This window comes from Marmota monax, unplaced genomic scaffold (assembly GCF_021218885.2).
Source record: "Marmota monax isolate L192 unplaced genomic scaffold, Marmota_monax_Labrador192_F-V1.1 WCK01_AAM20220418_F8-fsc00056, whole genome shotgun sequence".
Lineage (NCBI taxonomy): Eukaryota > Metazoa > Chordata > Mammalia > Rodentia > Sciuridae > Marmota > Marmota monax.
Genome location: NW_026695212.1, coordinates 12,519,060 through 12,537,721, shown reverse-complemented (window position 1 = coordinate 12,537,721; position 18,662 = coordinate 12,519,060). Strand labels below are relative to the sequence as shown.

Here is an 18,662-nt window from a genome sequence, read left to right as displayed (position 1 = left end):
TTTTATGCTAAATATGGATGAGGTTGGCAAATACTTAGATGTGCAATAAAATAAGATCACTTTTTTCTACAACACTTTTTTCCCTGTGATTTATAGCCTAATCAATAAAGATTTAGATAATAGCTATAAATATTTTATGATTCTAATTAAAGTACTTTGATAGTATGTTGTCTAATAAGTAAAAGTTCTAGGCATATAACTATAATTTGACTATTTTCAGCATATACTTTATGTGTGTGTGTGTGTGGTCCTGGGGATTGAACCCAGGGCCTTGTGCATGTGAGGCAAGCACACTACCAACTGAGCTATATCCCCAGCCAGCACATACTTTTGCAAAAAATGGAAAATTTATGTATATAAAAAATATTGAGATGACTGGATGACTGGGTGGACATTGTCTATGGAATAATGATCACATCAATCTGATTAAGTTACTCAAACAGAATATTTTATCCTATGTTAATGTTTTTTTTCTGAACAAATTGAGAAGAAATTTCATGATTCTTTAAGATGCTGTGAATAATTTGGTACTTTAGCAAGATCCAAAAAGAATGTTTAGCTTCTTATTAAAAAAAAAATATTGTACAAGGTACTTGTGTAGAATGTTGCCATATCAGTACTTTCATATCATCTTTATTCATGTGGTACACAAAATGATACTGTACAGAGTAGACTATATCCTGAAAACAGTAAGAATAAGAAGTTAGTAATGTACCGTTTAGTCATGTGTAGAAGACTTCAGTGATGTAAATTACTTGGCAAAAATTGTGTATAATCATTTGCTTATAATCATGTGCTTATATAATCATGATGCTTACTTATATCCTGTTTCTTCCTATTTCTTACTACCATCACTTTTCAAACAGCTCTGGAAGAATGATTTAACTTGGACCCAGTTTAGTACCTCTATATCCCTTTCAGGGAAGGGTTTCTGAAGCCATGCTTTGATGATAATGATGGTGTTGATGATGTTGTAGTTTCAGTTTTGCTTTTGGAGAATTTCAGCTTGATTCTTAGTTTTCTTGTCTATTATAATATGTTTTTCTGGTGCCTGTTCTTTTATCCTATGCTAGTTTTCAGTCTCCAGTGATTAATGCACTCTGACATGTATCGTAATTTATCCTTTTTATCTTACCGGCCTGAATCTTTCTCAGTACAAGCCTGTCTTTCCAACTGTTTACTTGACATTTCCTCCTTGATGTCTCACAAACATTTCAAACTGAGCTGCTGATACTTCTTCCTAAAACCAAGCTGTTCTCACTGTCTTTTCCATCTCAGGTAATGGCATTTCCATCCTTCTAGGTGCTCAGTTCCCAACACTTGGCATCTTCTTGATTCTTAATTTCCTTTTAACTCACACTTGGCCTATTTGGAAATCCTGCTGCTGTACCTTTAAAATGTTGAGAACTCAACAACCTCTCATCATCTTCATTGCTACCATCTTGTTCCAAATCTCCTTTCTCTCTCCCCTAGCTCATTGTAGTAACCTCCTAACCTTGTTTCTGTAGTCTATTCTTAACACAGTATAATCCTATTGAAACATAATCATACTGTATCAGTACTTTCCTCAAAATTATTCAATATTATTTAAAATAAAAACAAGCCCTAACAAGGTCCTACAGAATCCTGCATAGTTTGTCATCCATTTACCTCTCTAACCTCATCTCCTAATACTCTTTCTCATTGCATTCCAGCCTCAATGGCTTTTTAAATCTTCCTTGAATCCAGTGGGCTTCCATCTCAATCCACGACACTTGCTTTTCTCTTTGCCTAGAATACTTTTCCTTCAAATGTCTTTTTGGCAAGTTTCTTCATTTTATCAAGTTCACTCTATAGCAGAGCATTCTTAAGCTACCCAATCTAAAAATTTAACTCCTTTCCCCTAGTTTTCTTTATGCCTCCTATCTCTCTTTATTTTTCTCCTTAGTTTTCATAGAATATAATATACTATGATTTTTACTTGTTTATTATATTCTAGTTCATCTTCCCCACTAAAACATAAGTACCTCAGGGACAAGATTTTGTCTATTCTGTTAACTCCTGTATTCTTCAGTGCCTAAATGATATGAATTCATAGTAGTTACTTGGTAAATATGGTAAGTATGATTGGAATAGACAGTGTTTATTTCAATCACTCTTTGGTGCCCAAACTGAAAAAATTAGGAGTAATCCAGTAAAATCAGATGTATATGACACAGCCATCTTGAAGGTATAATGTTGAGAATTAAGTATTATTAGAGGTTTTTGGAACCAATACTGAAAAGTTGCTGTACATGCTAGAGGGTATTTTCTTGGGAGTAAACAAGCAAAGAATACAGCCATACAGAAATTGAAATAGTGCTGTTAATTAAATTTGAGATTGTAACAGAACTGTACAACAAAAAAGAGCTTATTAATCTTTTACCCCAAATACAAGATCAGCTTTAGAACCTTCAAGCATGACTGGTTTTGTGAGATTAAATATTCCCAACTATGTACATATATGATTAGAAGCACTGGTTTCTAGGAATTTATTCATGTCAATACATGAAGACATTTTTAGAAGGTGTCTGTGAAGTCTTTAAGTTTGCCACAGTTGTCTGTGTCAGCTTCCTAACTTCTTTCAGTTTTCCAGTATTATTTATTGATGTAAAACAAATGATTCCAAAATTAAGTGGTGTAAAACAACATGCATTTATTACCTCAATTTCTGTGGGTCAGGAGTAGCTTATTAGCTAGATGTCTCTGACTCAGTCCGTCATGTGGTTGCAATCGAATTATGGGGAGGAGATACTGCTGCAATCTCTACTGAAAACTCAGTAAGCTGGGGGCCTTGGTGCATGCCTGTAATCCCAGCGTCTCCGGAGGCTGAGGCAAGAACGTGGCAAGTTCAAAGCTAGTCTCAGCAACTAACTAGTTCCTGAGCAATTTGGGAAGATCCAGTCTCTAAACAAAAAGGGCTAGGGATGTGGTTAAGTGCCCCTGGGTACAATCCCAAGTACCAAAACAAACAAACAAAAAACAATCTAGAGTGGTAGGAGGTGGAAGCTGGAGATTCTCTTCTAAGTTTACGTAGTGGTTTGTTGGCAGGCCTCAGCTCCTTTGCATAGTAGTCCTCTTACAAGATTACCTCGTGAAGTGGTAGCTGGCCTTTCCCAGAGTGATTTATCTTAAAGCAAAAGACTGTGAACAAGATGGAAGTCATAGTCATTTTACCAGTCTATAATCTTGGAGGAGCTATTCCATCACTTCTGCCATATTCCCTTTTGTTGGAAATGATTTTAGTAGATCAAGCACACCCTCAAATAGAGGGAATTATGTACCAAGATATGAGGATCGCTGGGGGTTGTTTCAGAGATTGCCTCACAAATACTTTAATCTCTTTCCCCAAGCTTGCTATTTGTGGTAATGTAGCCATCAGAAGGACTTGAGCACAATTAGTTCATTCTCCATAAAACTGTATTCTAGGCTCAGCTCAGTGGTAGAGTGCTTGCCTTACACATGTGGGGCACTGGTTTTGATCCTCATTGCCACATAAAAATAAATAAAATAAAAGTATTGTGTCCATCTACAACTAAAAATATATTTTTAAAAAAATCTGCATTCTTTGAATTTTCTGTGAAATCACAGAAGAATGAGCTGCTACAGAAAGGCAAATAGAACAAATGTCTTTAAGGCATTAGAATACAATTTCAAGCATTATGCCATCACTTTAAGGAAGTAATAAGATTTTCTCTAAGGAGATGACATAAGCCCCAAGTAAATAGCTTCCTTCTTTTGTCACAGTTAAGCTTCCCCTACTCTCTTTAAATCAGACAAGGAACAGTGTCATTAGTGGGAATTTTTTGTTTTTGTTGTCACTTTAGTTTTCTTTTTTTTTTTAAATTTTTTTAGTTATAGTTAGACACAATACCTCTATTTTATTTATTTATTTTCATGTGTTTCTGAGGATCAAACCCAGGGCCTTGCATGTGCTTGGCGAGCTCTCTACCGTTGAGCCACAACCCCAGTCCACGTTAGTTTTAATGTTACTATATTTGGTATCTGAAGTGAGGGAGAGCTGAAAATTCTTTCTACCAAGCCTGACCCAAACACCTGTCTGTAAGCAATATTTCGAGTAATGTTGCATGTTAAAGTACTAGACAGATTAGCAGTCTTTTTCCTGTTTCCGTTAGTTGTTAGTAAGTTCATTCAAGAATTAAGGCTTCTGATTTCCTAAAAGATGAGATAATATGCTTGATATTTAGTGGGTTCTAAAGTTTGTCTGATTTAATAAAATTTATCTTTCTAATGAATATTTCTGTTTGGGTTGTTTTGGCATTTGAGAAAAAGTTTGTTCTAGTTTGTTAATGTCTTTGTAGAAGTTCTTTTCAACTTGCTTGGCATATAAGAACTCAGTAAATGCTCCTTTCTTTTTTTGCAAAAGAAACAGACTAAACTCTGTGTAGTGTCCAGTGCATTGATGGCATGCAGAACTAATATTTTATAGTGCATGAGTGTTATATTTTTGAACCACCTTATGTTTTAGAAACGAAAGACTTTTGGCTCTCTGTTGTATTTCTAAGTAGTAATTTTTACTACATCTAATCCATATCTTGAATTGTCATTGATTTTCAAAACAAAATGCTTGGTGATTTGTTTTTCTCTCCTACCTTCATTTTCCAAAATTAAAAACAAATATTTGGTAATGCCTAAGCCAATTTTTTTTTGGTATGGAAAAGAAAATTTCTTATAATTATTAGGTTTGGTGTGCATGTGCTTTCTACTTATAAACTAATGCTATTTTCCTTGTCCTTTTGTTTCACTGCTGCTTCCATCCTGATGCATTTTGCTTCTTCCTGGTTTGGACTCTATTTATTTGCTGCTCAATTACTCTGCATTAAAAGCTTCTTGGTGATAGCAAAGATATCCTTGGGCCATCAAGTAAGTAGCTAAAGTTTGAATATCATGTTTGGGGACATAATATTTTGATGTGTATTTATTAAAGGCAAATGACATTTCAATTTTGGCTTATTAAGCCTTAAGCTTTTCTTTCTAGGCATTGAAATACAAAATGAAGAATAGAAGTGGTCAGTCATGGCCCGTCTGTTCCCATTGTTCATCTGAAATCGATAGACAGTGTTTGTATATTTGCACCTTGATTATCTGGAGATGCACTATTTACTTAAACAGTTGTCTAATTCATGATTTAGTACCTCCTATTTATAATATTCCTTTCTATAATTTTCACAAGACATATAACAGACTGCTTTAAGCTAGAGGTGACACAAGTAATTTATTGCTGTGTCAAAATGAGAAATACTATTTTATTTTGTCAGAATTTTTGTTAGATAATTTGGATATGAAATTTTTTATACTTGGAAAATTTTACAAGTGAAACAAGTTTCACATTAGGCATTTAGAAGATACACCCTTTAAGATTATAACCAATTAACCTTAACAGTTTTTTTTGTTTGTTTTTGTACTGGGGATTGAACCCAGGAGTGCTTCACCACTGAGATACATCCCCAGATCTTTTTATTTTTTATTTGAGATAGGGTCTTGCTAAGTCGTTGAGGCCCTTGCTAAGGTGCCCTGACTGGCCTCAAATTTGTGATCCTCCTGACTCACACTCCCCAGTCACTGAAATTATAGATGTGTGCCTGCTGGGATTATAGGTATGCATCACCTTGCTTGCTTAGCTTCATCTCAACAAATTTTACTGAGATTTGGGGTGTGGGGCGCAGTGGCTGGGGATAAACACTTCTAGCTCTGGGATATATACAATGAATAAAACATACTGCCTGCCCCTGTAAAGATTTTTATAGTCTAACTGGAGAATGACAGGGACAATTTTTATATTAAAAAATCATAGAATTATTGAGATATAGGAGCTTCATAGATAATATAAAAAACATTTATTTTACAGATGAAGAACCTGAATAGAGTTTAAATATCTAAGAAACTAGTTGTGTGTGGTGGTGCACACATGTAATTCCAGCTATTCAAGAGACTAAGACAGGAGGATCACAAGTTTTAAGTCAACCTGGGTGATTGAGTCTCAAAAATAAAAAATAAAAAGGGCTGGGGATATAGTTCAGTAGTAGAGCACCCTTGGATTCAATCCCCAGCATCAAGAGGAAAAAAATCCCAAAAGCTAGAATTAGTTGCTAGTGTGCCACATCTTTCTTCTACTGTTACTCAAAAATCAGAATAAAACTCTTAATTTGGTGAAGTCAATAATTAATTTTACTACATCATTACTTAGACAAACATTTTAATTTTATTGAAGATCAATATAGAAAATTATATTGATTTAGGAAGTTTTAGTCTTTATCTCCAAGTAGTTATCTACCTATTGCAAGTTATTTCACTGCTCTGGGCTCATTTTCTTCATTGAACAAAAGAAGGGAGGGAGTAAGGTAATGGCAGTGGTTTCTTTTGGCTATAAACTTCTTTGGTCTAGATGAGTTTCTATTTCTCCCTCATACTGATTAGTGTAGGTATGTAATTTTTGTTCTAAAAATAAGTGATTTAAAATAATAATACTAAAATTGTTTTTTTTATTCTTAATTGCAATAATTCTCAATGTTTTATTATTATTTTTAATATTTATTTTTAGTTGTAGGTGGACATAATATCTTCATTTAATTTTTATGTGGTGCTGAGGTTTGAACCCAGTGCCTCACATGTGCTAGGTAAGCACTCTACCACTGAGCCGCAACCCCAGCACTCAATTTTTTATTATTTATCCTACAACCTGTATTATGAGGATAGTAGAGATTTTAAAAGTAGAAGATAGAACACATCTCAAGGGAAGTCTTAAGTTTTACATACAGATTATTTATTATTTCAAACAGCTACTTTATCTTAGCTGGGTGCAATGGTGAATGCCTATAATCCCAGCAGTTGGGAGTCAGAGGCAAGAGGATCACAAGGTTGAGGCCCAGGTACTTTAGGGAGGCCCTGTTTAAAACAAAAACAAAAGGTCTGGTTATCTGGGTATGTAGTTTAGTGGTAGAGAGTGCCCATGGGTTCAGTTCTCAGTATGGCAAAAAATAAATAAATGAATAAATGATCTTATTTTAGCTTGCATTTAGATTCTGGGCAAAAGCAAGATTTTTGAAGCTTGCAAGATTCTTCAAACTTTTATATCGATGAGTTGAATTTGTAAAGTAAAGGTGTTATTTTCCCTAGAATGTGTAGCTTGTATGTTAATTAGTCCAGTGTATTGTCTACTAAAGATGAGTAAAATAATGTGAATACAAGGTAGATTTCTTTACTTCCATTCTAAGTAGAACCAGCAGAGGGCACTGCAGTGTTATGTTTAGTAGCTGAGTCAGTTGCATCAGAAACTGCATGGAATCCTGCAGTGATTCATTTGACAAATATTTTTTCAGTAATGTTAGCAAGTATTCATCAATTATGTGCAAGGACCCAGACAAAAAACAAAGTCACTGCCATTCTTAAGATTCTATTCAAATAATCTACTACTGTGCAAATAATGTAAGCAAATATTCTAGTGACTTATGTTAATCAGAGCCTCGGTTACTAATGCTTGTGAACTGGACTGAGAGAAAACAAATAGTTAAGGTGGGCTTTCTGTTATCTTATAAAGTACACTCTGTACAATAATATTTTCATGTACTCTTTCACTTCAAGGTTATCAAAATCACACATACCATCTCAATTATATATGCATTATAAAGGAGTGAATAGAACTAAATTTGCGTTTCTAAAACCCTTTCTTTTTTTATACAGTGAAGTTATTTAAGACATAGATACCTATGTCTTACTAATGGAATACTAAAGCATATTTAATTCCTTTAGTGGTTTTTCTTATATTTTTAATTATCCTTAAATGTACTATTTGATACATTCAAAAGAATATGTGTGTCATATATAAGGGTTAAAGCATAATCAAATAACAGTCATATAGTAAATCTACAGCTCAACCTAAGAACTAGAAACTTAAAAATATCTTACAGGTTTCTTTCTGTCCCCAGAAGTGATGACTAAGTTGTGTGTTTTGTTTACCATTATGTATTTCATATTGTCAATTTGATTTGTATCATGTGGAAATATCATTAGTTTTATATCTGTACTGGGGTGAACCCAGCGGAATTTCAATAATTTTCTTTAAAAATCAAACAGATCTTGGCTTTTGTAACTTAAGGAAGGAACCATTCTATGCGTTATGATAATGGAGTTTCATAAAAACAAAGTTAATTTTTGATTCAATAAAGTTTCATTGGACTCTTTTAGTTTACCAGGAAGCAATACTTTTATTGTGCCAAGAAGAATAATGGGTACGAGAATATTCAGGAAAATAAGGTAGACAAAACTCTTTGCTTTCATGGAATTTAGGGTCTAGTGTAGGAATGCAGACAATAAACAAATGATATGTCAGGAAGTGATAAGAATTACAATGAAAATTATTTAGATAAGGTGATAGACTAAAACTGTGGAGTGGTAGAAAAAATTAAAAATTTCTTTATGTGAAAACACCTTGGGGAAACTAAAGGGATTTTCTGAAGAGATAACACTTGAGTACAGTCAGCAAATGAGAAGAACTAATAAAGTGAAGATCTGGGGTGGGAGTATTCCAGGTAGATATAAGAAAGATATAATGGTCCCAAGACTGGCAAGATGACATTTTTGGGTAATACCTAGAAAGTGGTTAGAGCAGAAGCCTAGTGAGTGAGAGGAGAGTAGGGGAGAGTCGATTGGAAAGATAAGCAGGTCTCAGACTCTGTTGACTCTTAAAGCCATGGATTTTATCGTAAGTATGATGAAAACTAATGATATTTTCATATGATACAAATCAAATTGACAATATGAAAAAGATTACTTGGGCTTTTGTGTAGAGAATGAACTCTACTAGCAAGAAGCAAATTAGTAAGCTGGTAGGAATCTGCTGTTGTGGGCAGTAAGAAGGTACTGGTGGCTGGGATTAGAGTGGTAATTGTAGAAGTTGGGAGAAGTAGCAGGATTCCAGATAAATTTTGAAGATAGAGCGAAGATTTCACAGATAACTGAATATGAAGCGTGAGAGAAAGTGAGGGGAGAAGAGTAGTAATGCCACTACCTGAGATGGAGGAGAGGCAAGTTTAGAGGATAAAGAGAATCAAGAATTTTGCTCCAGATAAATTTGAGATGCCTTTTAAATTACAGAGATGATTATAAGACAGGCAGTTGTACATGTGAGTTTTTGTTTAGGGGGAAGACAGCATAGCTGGAGTTATAAACTTAGGGGTCATCAGTCTGCAGTTTTTTTTTTTTTATTGACTTGGTAAAATATTGTTTTATATCTGTACTGGAATGAAAATTGTTTTGTATTTTTACTTTGAAGAAAGGAGCTAAAATACAATTTGGAAAACTTTGGCATAATGGAAAGTATGTTAAAGCAATTTGATTTAAAATATCAGTGATAAAGACTGGGGGATATAGCTCAGTTGGTAGATTGCTTGCCTTGCATGCACAAGGTCCTGGGTTCAATCCCCAGAACCACACAAAAAAGAAAAAAAAATCAGTGATAATATGAATGTGAAATTCTGATTAAGTTGAAAATTTAAACCTAGAGTGAGGACCAAATCACTACCTTTTTTCTTTTTGGTACTGGGGATTGAACCCAGGGGTGCTGTGCCGTTGAAAGATATCCCCAACCCTTTTTATTTTTTATTTTGAGACAGAGTCCTGCTAAGTTGCCATTGCTGGCCTCCAACTTGCAATCCTCCTGCTTCAGCCTTTTGAGTCTCTGCGATTACAGGCATGCACCTCTGCACCAGGCCCTAATTAAGATGAAACTAAATATTCTAAAAGCACAGAAACATAAAATGAAAGAATATGGAGATCCTAGGGCCCTATGGACTTAAAATTGCCCTATTCCTTCACTGAGTATTTTCTTTGTTCCACTTCTCTTCTTTTTCATCTTTTCTTATTGCTCTCTGGTAATAGTATCTTGGTCAGATGGGTGAGAAGTACCCTCAAAACACTATTTAAATGGATTATTGAGTCAACAGGTTTTTAAAAGACAGAATTTCAGAACCAAGTGGTCCTGAGTTAGAATTTTGCCTCTATTATTTAATAACTAGTCTTATGTAAGGCAGTCTCTGTACATTGTTTCCCCATCTTTAAAATATTTTTACAATGTCTATAATTTGTATTTTTGACTCTTGCATACCTGTCAATTTCTCTTGGATTGATAACAACAGAAAAACAAAATGGTTTTGTGAATTTAGTTAAGCATTAATTTGGTAAAATGAATATAATTTCTAAGACTATTTCAGTCATAATCTTATTCCATGTTATGAACGATATATAAGTCTGTAACTTTAGGGCTGATTATATTTCTCTTCTTTTCTTGAGCTGTTGTAGCAAACAGTGACGAATCTCAACTTCTGACACCAGGAAAGATGAGTCAACGCCAAGGGAAAGAAGCTTATCCAACACCAACTAAAGATTTGCATCAGCCATCTCTTAGTCCGGCAAGTCCTCACAGCCAGGGTAAGAAGTTGTGGTTTGGGGTTTTTATTTAGTTGGTTGAGGGAATAAGGGAGATTCACATTTTGGGTCTATTATAATTTTTTCTTTTTAATTATTTGGTTTTATAGAGGTTTTGTTTGAGTCATTTATAATAGTCTTAAAGATTTAAGAAGTTTTAAAGGCTTATTATTAATGCACTTAAATAATAAACCCATTACATGTTAATATGAATAACAATTTGCTTCCCATTACTTAAAACACTTACTTCTTTGTTTGGAACATTCAAAATCATCACTACTAGCTATTTTGAAGCTTACAGTTGTTATCAATCATAGTTATTCCTCCTATCCAGTTGACCTCTGTAACCATTCACCATCATCTCATCCCCTATTCCTTTTCCAGCCACTGGTAACCACTATTTTACTCTCTACTTCTGTGAGGTCAGTCTTTTTAGCTTCCATATACAAGTGAAAAGTGTGGTATTTGTCTTTTTGTGCCTCACTGACTTCATTTAATATAATATCCTCCAGTTCCATTCATTTTGCTGCAAATGACAGAATTTCAGTCTTTTTATGACTGAATAATATTACATTGTGTATGCATAAATCACATTTTCTTTATCCAATCATAGACATACAGGTTGATTCCATATCATGGCTATTATGAATAGTGCTGCAGTAAACAGAAGTAGAAATATTGCTTCACCTACCAATTTCCTTTCCTTTGGATATATAACAAGTAAGGAAATTGCTGGATCATGAATAACATATTTTTAAAAAAATATTATGGCTCTCTATGGTTTGATAATTATTGTGGGTCTCTTTGATGTCTGGCTTAATGAAAGACCTGTATATTCCTGTCTGCTTCTGCAGTCAATGTGTAGTAATATGATTATTTGATAAAGGTATAAAAATTTTGACACCACATATAAATGTAACTTTTATGTGTAATTATAAATGCTTTTTGTTGATAGTACACCCAAACTTGACAAATAGTAGTTTCTTAAATGTTGGTTGCAATATAGTATTCTTTTCATATTCTGAAAAATAAAAATCCATTGATCTGTCTTGGGATATTGAATGGCTGTTTACTCATGCATGGTTTTGTAACATCATATCCTTTGGAAAACATTTATTCATTGAATTATGCAGATTTTCCCAGTATTGGAAAATTTAAAGATATATCACAAAGAAGTGCTTTATGCATATTTCTCAATAATTTTTACTGCTTCAAGGACATTTGTGAGACACATTCTTTTCATGTGAGTGCCTGACCACAAGAATTCAGTGACTAGTACTCCATTTGGTTTCTCTGCCTTGATGTGTGCCAAGGTGCCAGCAGTTATACCTAACATAGTCAGGGACAAAAGGGTGGATAAACTCTCAGGCCTTTATCCATAACTTATTACCTGTTATTACATGTGTATCTCCTAAAATCTTTCCCTATTGTCCCTCTTGAAAATATATGGGTATGCTTTTTGCCACCATCATATTTTTTTCATATTTTAAAAATTATAGTTGTAAATAATGGTGGGATTTGTTATGACACATTTGTATATCCATAAAATATAAGTTGGCCAGTATCATTCCCTAGTATTTCCTTTTTCCCTCCCCTTTTCTCTCCCCCTCATTTCTTTGCTCCCTTCTACTGATCTTTCTTCGATTTTTCATAAGATCCCCTCTTCTTTCTCTTTTTTTCTGTAGTTTCCACATAGAAAAATATGACCTTTGACCTTCTGAATTTGACTTATTTTGTTTAATATACTCTCAAATTCTGTCTGTTTTCCTGTAAATGACATTTCATTCTTTATGGCTGAGTAAAACTCCATTGTGTATACATATCATTTTCTTAATCCATTAATCTATTGACAGAAATGTGAATTGGTTCCATTGGTTCCCATTGGCTATTGTGAACTGGGCTGCTATAAACATGGATGTGGCTATATCACTATAGTGTAGTATGATGACTTTAATTCTTTAGGATGAATACTGAGGAATGGTATAGTTTAGTCATAGAGGTGGTTTCATTCCTAGTCTTTTCAGGAATCTTCATATTGATTTCCCTCGTATTCTCAATTAAATTGACCATGGAGACCTGGTGTAAGATGACACCTGGATGTCATGCAGAATCTTTTTTTTTTAAATACTTAAAAACATTTTTTTTTATATGATGTTGAGGATTGAACTCAGTGCCTCACATGTGCAAGGCAAGTGCTCTACCTCTGAGCCACAACCCCAGCCCCATGAAGGATCTTTGAGAAGGAAGAAATTCCCATACTCACGATGAGTAGAAAAATACCAGAAGCTAGCCTACCTCAGGTGCTTGATAAAAGGTTAGCTTACCCTTTTTTTTAATTGGGGGGCCAGCCTGAATTTTCTCTCAATTTGGGCTGTTCCCTTTGATGTGAAGCTCATATACACTTTTCCTAATTAAAACCTTTCCTGTGTGTTCCTACTCTTTGGTCCAATTTCACTTCTACTGTCATTAGATCAAAAGTTCCCATCTCTAGTGTCACAATGAAAAAGTATTATGAAACTAGTTTTTACCTTGCAGACCTCTAAAAGGGTCTTGGAGATTCCCATAGGTTCATGGATCAGACTTTTTTATTCATAGTTGATTGGTTTTGTGTAGATTCTGATATCAGCTAAAGTTTATTTAATCACATGTTCTGAACTCTTCTGTGGTGTGATTGGTAGTTGCAGTGGGAGAATTCCTTTTAAAACTAAGAACTTGAATTTGGTGTTTAAAGTTAATATGTGCCATAGTCCTTCCTTACCTGTATTTTCACTTTCTGCTCTCAAATATGGAGTGAAATTATTAAATGGAAAGTTCCAGAAATGAATAATTCATAAGTTTAAGTTGCATTTCATTCTGAGTAGTAAGATGAAATATCATGACATCCTGCTGTGTCCCATCAGGAAGGTGAATCATCCCTTTGTCTAATATATCCATGCTGAGTACAGTACCCACCCTATGACAGTTGAGAGAGAAGCAGGGAAAGAAACCACAGTTACATAGCTTTTATTACTACATATTGTTATAATGGTGCTATTTATTTTATTGTTGTTATCTCTTACTGTACTTAGTTTATAAATTAAACTTTATTAGATATGTATATACAGGAAAAAACATTTTATGTGTGATGTGAGTATGTATGGTTCAGTACTATTTGTGGTTTTTTGAGGCATCCAGTGGGGCAATCTTAAAATGTATCTACTGTGGTTGGAGGAGGAACTTTTGTACTTGATTATAATGTATTTTTAAAATTAAATTTAGAGTTAACTATTATACTGCATGTGTGATTATTCTGATTTAACATTGTAACTTAAGAAATCATACTTTGAGATTAGGCTTGTGTGACTGTTTTTAAAGTGAATATTGACCATTAAGTACAGATCCAGCACCCCTAAATCCACAGAATCTGAAATCTAAAATGCTTTAAAATTTGAAACTTTTTGAGCACTGTCAGGACACTGTAAGTGGAAAATCCCATTTCTGACCTCACGGATGGGTCACAATCAAAACAAAGGCACAGTAAAAATATTGTTTGAAGTTGTGTATAAAGTATATATGAAACAATTGAATTTTGTATTTGAACTCTGATCCCATCCCCAAGATATCTTATCGTATGCAAATATTGCAAAATCCATAAAATCGGAAGTCCAAAATACTCTGAGGTTTCAAGCACTCCAGATAAGGGATACTCAGATGGTAGTTGTTACTTTTATTTCAATGAAAAATGTTTAATCATGTGTTAGATGGAAACACTTTTGGAAACTATAAAAATGTTATTTAACAAGATGAAAATAAAAATAATCACAATGTTAACATTTATTGTTGAATATAGTTTTGGATAGTTAGCATATCTATTGCCATAATGCTTTTTTTGAAGGCGTGACAATGGATATGTATATGCTCTGATATAAAAAAGCTTTATTAAGATAAATCCTAAAAGAATGCAACTGACCTGGTTTTTCCTCATTCCCAGAACCGGAATTTTGACTGTAATAGACAGGGTTCATCTGATATATGTATCTGTATCATAGAATGTTGAGAAGAATTCTTTAAACTTGGGACTTAGGGAAGCAACAAAATGGTTAATTAATAATTAAACCTGTCTTCATTTATATCTGTCATGACTATTTCTAAAAATTTATTAACCTATTGTTGTGTTTGTTTCTTTTATTTGGGGTGAAGTGGAATATTTAGAGCAAGTTACAGACCTCATGGTACTGCACTCTTAAATAATCTTTCGTAACCAAATTGCCTTTATTACAAGTAACAAAATTCACAATAATAATTTCATAATGCCTAATTTATATTTGTGCCTAAATGTTCCTGGGTAAGGTATAATTATTTCCTAATGCCCAGTTCATATTCAGATTTCCCTAGTCATTTTATCTACTGAAATTCCATATTACATTTTTTGGGTGTCAGAGGTTTGTTCAAAATAGGATATACCTGTTAACTCTTGGTAATGATGAAAATAAACAGCTGGAGGAGATAAACAATTGTCTGTGAAACTCCTTAAACATGTGTCACAAATACTTGTAATATTTCAATTTCTTAGTAGAAATTGTTCCAAAAACATATTGATATTAATAATTACTAACATATAAACTCCTCATGTCTCTAAATGCTTTTTCATGTATTAGTTCATGGAATTCTTATAAAAACCTCATGGTATATAAATAATTATTTTCTCTGTTTTACAAATGAGGAAACCAAGCAATTGGTAAGGGTCATTTCCTTGCCCAAGTTTACACACATTAGTATATAACAGAGCTAGAATTTTTTTTTCCAATTTTCTTTTTTTAAAAGTTAATTAATTAATTAATTAATATTTTTGCATTACAATTCTTAATACACCTTTCAGAGCTGGAATTTGAATCTAGATATAACTAGAGTTTGTTTTTAAGTTTTAGTCAACTTAGTCTATATTTTTTGAGACTTAATTATTCCAAACTTTGTCTCCTGTGTCTTTTGATATAATTCTATTATGTATAGAATGCTTTTTTGTGTGTTTAAGAGTTTTAACTCTCCAAATGTAATACAATTCTTCAGCTAAAAGAAGAATAATGAGACAAAATGGTTTTCAAAAATACCATAGAAAAATATTGTCCACTGATTTGTTTTTCCAAATGAGCCATAGGCTATTTACAGATAAGCAGATCTCCTATGATATGTATTAAAATGGCAAGCCTATCGACTGTTTGAAATCTAAATGAAAAAAAATATATTAAGGCACATTTGATCTGTGAGTTAAAAACAAACAGATCATGGTGTAATGACAGAGTCATTTTACTTTTGTCTCCAAAACGTGTGAATACCAAAATTGTTCAAGAACACTTGGGAATGTAAAAATTAAGGAGCGGGAAAAGTGTCTTCAAAAGGAAATCTTTAGAGATCAGTTTACTGCAAATAAAACATACTAACCACACTCCTGTTATACATATATAATACTAATACTAACAGGTACTCAAAGAAATGGCAGAACTCAAAACAATAGGTATTAAATAAGTTAAAAGTATTCAGATGCCAAGGATAAAATAAATAGTAATTAAAGAATGAAGTAATCATCTCCACAATACAGATAGGATGAAGTGAATGAACCAAATACACTTCCTCCAGTGTTTGCATTAGGGTGTTTTTGTTTAGCTTGCATACATTAGAATGTTTATAGTAATTCTTCTTTATCATTATAAATATTAATATTTTACCTTCCAAAGAGAAGAATCAGCAAGAGAGAAAACACCAAATGCTTCTTATAATGTGGTGCCAGGTCTGTTTAGGTCAAGGAATGACAGGAACCACCCCAGCTCTGGCTGTGCTGGCCTCATTCCCCTTGACCTCCGTGGGTAGAGTGCAACATGGGGGCAATAATCAGCTTTGGGAAGCTTTGCTAAAGATAAAGATGATACAGATATTATTACACTTCTTTATTTTACAACTGGAACTTAAGATGGCTTTTTTTTTTTTAAGTTGTCAGTGGATCTTTATTTTTCATTTATATTTGGTGTTAAGGATCAAATCCAGTGCCTCATGCATGTTAGGCAAGTACTCTACCACTGAGCTACAACCACAGCTCTTGAGATGGCTTAAAAAAAAAAAAAAAACTTGTTAAAAAAAAGACAAAAGGTAGACTCTGTGCAAGATTAACAGTCACAACAGAACAGAACAGGAAAAAAAAGTGTTTTTTTTTTTTTTGTTGTTGTTGTTTTGTTTTGTTACAATAATAATACATAGGAATGTTCATGTTTTCTGCCATAGGACTGTAGAGAAGGGGTCTGAAAAGGAGATGTTTAAAAAAAAAATTAAAGGTTTTGTTCATGAGGGACATTTCAAGTCAGAATTAAGGAGGTCTGCTACTTAATGTTCAGCAAGATGTGTTCAGAGGCAAAGACTGATCAGATTTTTGTTCAAAAAGCTCAATCTTAAAGGAGTCCTATGTGAGAAAACCACTTGAATGGACTTCAAAAACAGATCATAGAAAAATATCTTGAAAAGTAAATTAGATAATTAAAAATGTCTTTTCCAACAGAGCTGGACGTCAGGCTCTCCATGCAGAGCCATTATTATTGCTGCTTTTTCTATAACTTAGATTATTTTTCTCCAGCCACATTTCAGCTAACTTCTGCATAGACACATGTGTTGATGCCTTGGACCCCAAGTACATTTGTATTGTTTGGGATCTAGACTAGGGTCACAGAAGACAGGGTGGTGGATGTGGACTTCTCCTACCTCCTGGCTTCTTCTGAACGTCTTCAAATCTGTCTTAATAACCTTGTTTAGAATGCTTTGTTTGGAGATACTGTTTTGTTTCTTTTGGGTAGTACCTTGGAGTGCAATTGCTAGATCATATCATAAGTGTATATATTTTACTTAATAAGAAATGGCCAAACTGTATTTCAAAGTAGTTATACCATTTTTACATTCATGTTAGCAGCGTGAATAGTCCAGTTGCTCTATATCCTTGATATTTTTAATTTTAGCCCTTCTAATAGATGTGTAGCATATCACATTACAGTTTTATTTACATTTCTCTGAATACTAAGGGTGTTGAGCATGTTTTCATACGTTCATTGGCTACCATTGTATCTTCTTTTGTGAAATAATCTTTGTTTTGCTCATTTAAAAATTGACTTTAGTATTATTGAGTTTTATACCTTTAATATCTTAGTGTCTTTTTTTTTTTTTTTTGGTGGGGGTGCCAGGGATTGAACTCAGGGGCACTTGGCCACTAAGCCACATCCCCAGCCCTATTTTGTATTTTATTTAGAGACAAGGTCTCACTGAGTTGCTTAGTGCCTCACTTTTGCTGAGGCTGGCTTTGAACTCACAATCTTCCTGCCTTAGCTTCCTGAGCCACTTGGATTACAGGTATGCGCCACTGTGCTTGGCTCAGTGTCATTTTTTGATAGCTGAGTGTTGCAACCACAGAAGGGGGTTTATTGAGAATCCAGCGCACTGGGGCTCCGTGCTCACTCAACAAGGGAGAGCGGCCCAGAGCCCCCAGCAGGGGTTGAGCAGTGCTTAAGTACACTTTTTGGGGAGGGCGGGGGCTCTGCATACATCAGAGCAAATCATCATGAGGCGTGGGAAAATCAAACAACAACTCTCAAACATGATTAGTTCATTCATTGGCGGAAACAGGTCCGGCGGGAGTGATAGGTGAGTTCTAAGGAGGGGGGTACATTCAAACTGATTGGTTTGGGCCCTGAATGCCTACGTGCCAAACTGCACAGGGTCCAGGTTATTTATCTACTGGACAGTCCCGGGAATTGTTTTAACAGCTACAGGAATTTCAGGTTTTGGGTGTAGCATAGGAACTTAACAATACCTGGTCCTTTACATTTTAACTCAGGCTTTGCAGCTTAGAAACTTTATAATATCCGGTCTTTTACACTTTAACTTCAATTTCTTTTACTCTTACAAGTGTATTGCATTTTTTTTCTAGTCTTGGTATATTTTTTCACAGACTTAATGATTTTCTTTTCACAGAGCACATGTTTTTAATTTAGGTGAGGCTCAATTTATTATTTTCTCCTATGATTCAACCTCCCTCTATCTTTGTCTACTCTAAAGTTACAAAGAATATTTTCTGTAATTTCTTCTAGAAGTCTTATGGTGTCGAGACTGATTTTTTAAAAAATATTTATTTTTTAGTTGTAGTTGGACACAATACCTTTGTTTTATTTATTTATTTTTATATGGTGCTA

The 18,662-nt window shown here is 34.0% G+C and overlaps 1 protein-coding gene across 4 annotated transcripts in view; it reads left to right on the top strand.

Annotated features, from left to right (window-relative positions):
* Osbpl8 (oxysterol binding protein like 8) overlaps positions 1–18,662 on the top strand; it is a 184,161-nt gene that overhangs the window by 72,381 nt on the left and 93,118 nt on the right. Inside the window, exons 3-4 of one of the 4 annotated variants that reach the window (XM_046430599.2) lie at positions 4,866–4,902; positions 10,327–10,464. In XM_046430599.2, the coding sequence (XP_046286555.1) occupies positions 4,866–4,902; positions 10,327–10,464 (175 nt within the window). The remainder of the gene's footprint in view (positions 1–4,865; positions 4,903–10,326; positions 10,465–18,662) is intronic. The other 3 variants (XM_058574611.1, XM_058574613.1, XM_058574612.1) reach the window with 3 other exon arrangements.